At 60.3% G+C, this 2,210-nt stretch overlaps 2 protein-coding genes across 2 annotated transcripts in view; both read left to right on the forward strand.

The window, feature by feature from the left end:
- Positions 1-2,210, forward strand: part of LOC102421974 (antigen-presenting glycoprotein CD1d-like) — a 47,079-nt gene that overhangs the window by 41,489 nt on the left and 3,380 nt on the right. The gene's annotated exons all lie outside the window — the stretch shown is intronic.
- The window catches only part of LOC102422270 (antigen-presenting glycoprotein CD1d-like), a 3,139-nt gene continuing 1,252 nt past the window's right edge, over positions 324-2,210 (forward strand). The window contains 5 exon segments of the mRNA XM_023748360.1: positions 324-413; positions 689-994; positions 1,274-1,552; positions 2,021-2,169; positions 2,171-2,206. Coding sequence (XP_023604128.1) covers positions 353-413; positions 689-994; positions 1,274-1,552; positions 2,021-2,169; positions 2,171-2,206 — 831 coding nt within the window. The 5' untranslated portion in view covers positions 324-352.

Raw genomic sequence — 2,210 nt, forward strand, 5'->3', positions numbered from 1 at the left:
GGTCAGTCAATGAAGGCTCTCTAAACTGTAGTCAGTCTGGAGTCTGGTCATTCTGTCGCTCGCACTCCATACATTTCAGGACTCCTTGAGCCCAAGGACAGCTCTTTGCAGCTCAGCAGCTAATGTGAGCAGAACGTCTGGCAGGTAAAGAAAGGGGCGCCTAGACTGGGCTGGAAGCAGACCCAGCCAGGGTGGGAGTCCTGTCCTGTCTGTCGGGGCGTGGAAACAGCCCGCCACCCACCACGTCAAAGTGCTCCGCCCCAGGGCTCAGCGCAGGGGTGGCGGGCGGCGGGGCGGGGGCGGGGGAGGGGGAGGGGCCCGAGGTCTGAGCCAGAGCTGGGAGCCCTGCGACATGGAGTGCTGGCCGGTTCTGCTGCTCTGGGGTCTCCCCCAGATGTGGGCAAGTCCTGACGGTGAGTGGAGCAAGGACGCCTGGGCATGGGTCTGGGAGACAGCGAGAGGGAGCTGGGCTGGGAACCGGGGCGACGCATGAAGGGGGCGGACAGAGGCGCCTGCATCTCGGAAAACTAAGCCGCGAGCTCACGGGTGACTAGGGCCCAGAACTTGGGGCTCCGGGCCTCGGCACCCGGCTCCCGGCTCCAGGGGTGCGGGGTGCTGGGGAGCTGGACGACACCACCCCTCCTGCCCAAGGCCATCAGTTTTGTTTGTTTTCTTCCTTCTCCTTAAGCTCTGCGCCCTCCGGGCCCATCCCATCGCCACTTTCCGGCCGAGCCTCTGAGCAGCACCGGCCTCCGCGTCCTCCATATCTCGCCCTTTGCCAACAGCAGCTGGACGCGCACCGACGGCTCTTTCTGGCTGGGGGCGCTGCAGACCCACTCTTGGGGCAATGGCTCGGACATCCACTTCCTGAGGCCCTGGTCCCAGGGCAAGTTAAGCGACCATCAGTGGGAGCAGCTGCAGCAAGTGTTCTGGGTGTACCGGAGCAGCTTCACCAGGGAGATCCGGGAATTCGCCAAAATGCTGCACTTGGACTGTGAGCTGAGGGATGGGTCCCCGGGCAGCTGTCCGCGGGGAGACAGCGGAGGCAGAGGCCCAGCTGGGAGACTCTGGCCTCACCTGCTGGGATGTTCTCATTTCCACTCCTGCCAGGAAGGTCCCAGCCACTGACTCCCCAAAATATTCCTGGTTCCTCCTGCCCTGGGTCACCCCCTCTCATTTCCCGGAGCTTTGGGTGTTATAGCCCACACATCCATGTCTTTTTCGGTTGTTCCCACCGTTAAACCATTTGATCTCCATCTGTTCCTCTCCTCAGATCCCTTTGTGGTCCAGGTGTCCGCTGGGTGTGAGGTGCACCCTGGAAGCCCCCTAAAAAGCTTCTTCCACTCAGCATTTCAAGGAAGCGATATATTGAGTTTCCAGGGAACTTCTTGGGTGCCAGCCCCCGATGCCCCACATGGGGCCGAGGTGGTCAGCAAGGAGCTCAACAAGGACCAATACGTCAAGGACACATTAGAGTGGCTCCTCAATGACATTTGCCCCCAATTAGTGACGGGCCTCCTTGAAGCAGGACAGCAGGATCTGGAGAAGCAAGGTCAGCCTGCCTGTCTCCCCCCTCCGCCCCCCATCCCTCCTCTGTGGGGCTCCATCTGGGTTTCCCATTCTAGGGTTTCCATTCCTTTGTGCCTTGGAAGAGAAAGGCTCAGGAGGGGATGGCTAAGGCCTGAGGGCATTATTCATTCCATAGTATTCACTGAGCAACCTTTGGGTTTGTGAGTTCAGTTAAATAAGCACTGGGGTCAAACAGGATCTTTGCTTGAGGGGCAGGATGGGAAGACAAGCAGTAAAGTAGTGTGTGAAACTTGGATATGTTACAGCTGAGCACAGGGCGCTCTAGGAGTGTAGGCAGGGGCGTTTACAGGAGACTGGGTCAGGGAAACGCTAGCACAAATGGATGAAGTGACGGAAGCCTTCGTTTCCTGCGGTGGGACTGTGGGCTGCCTGAGTCAGCCACAGGGCCGGAGCCTCTAATGCAGAGGCCCCACTCCCTTGTTGGATACAGTGAAGCCCGAGGCCTGGCTGTCCAGTGGCCCCCCTCCTGGCCCTGGCCGTCTGCTGCTGGTGTGCCACGTCTCAGGATTCTACCCAGAGCCTGTGTGGGTGAGGTGGATGCGGGGGCAGCAGGAGCAGCCGGGCGCTCAGCAAGGGGACAGTCCTGCCCAGTGCTGACGGGACGTGGTATCTCAGAGTGA

This window comes from Myotis lucifugus, unplaced genomic scaffold (assembly GCF_000147115.1).
Source record: "Myotis lucifugus unplaced genomic scaffold, Myoluc2.0 scaffold_1309, whole genome shotgun sequence".
NCBI lineage: Eukaryota > Metazoa > Chordata > Mammalia > Chiroptera > Vespertilionidae > Myotis > Myotis lucifugus.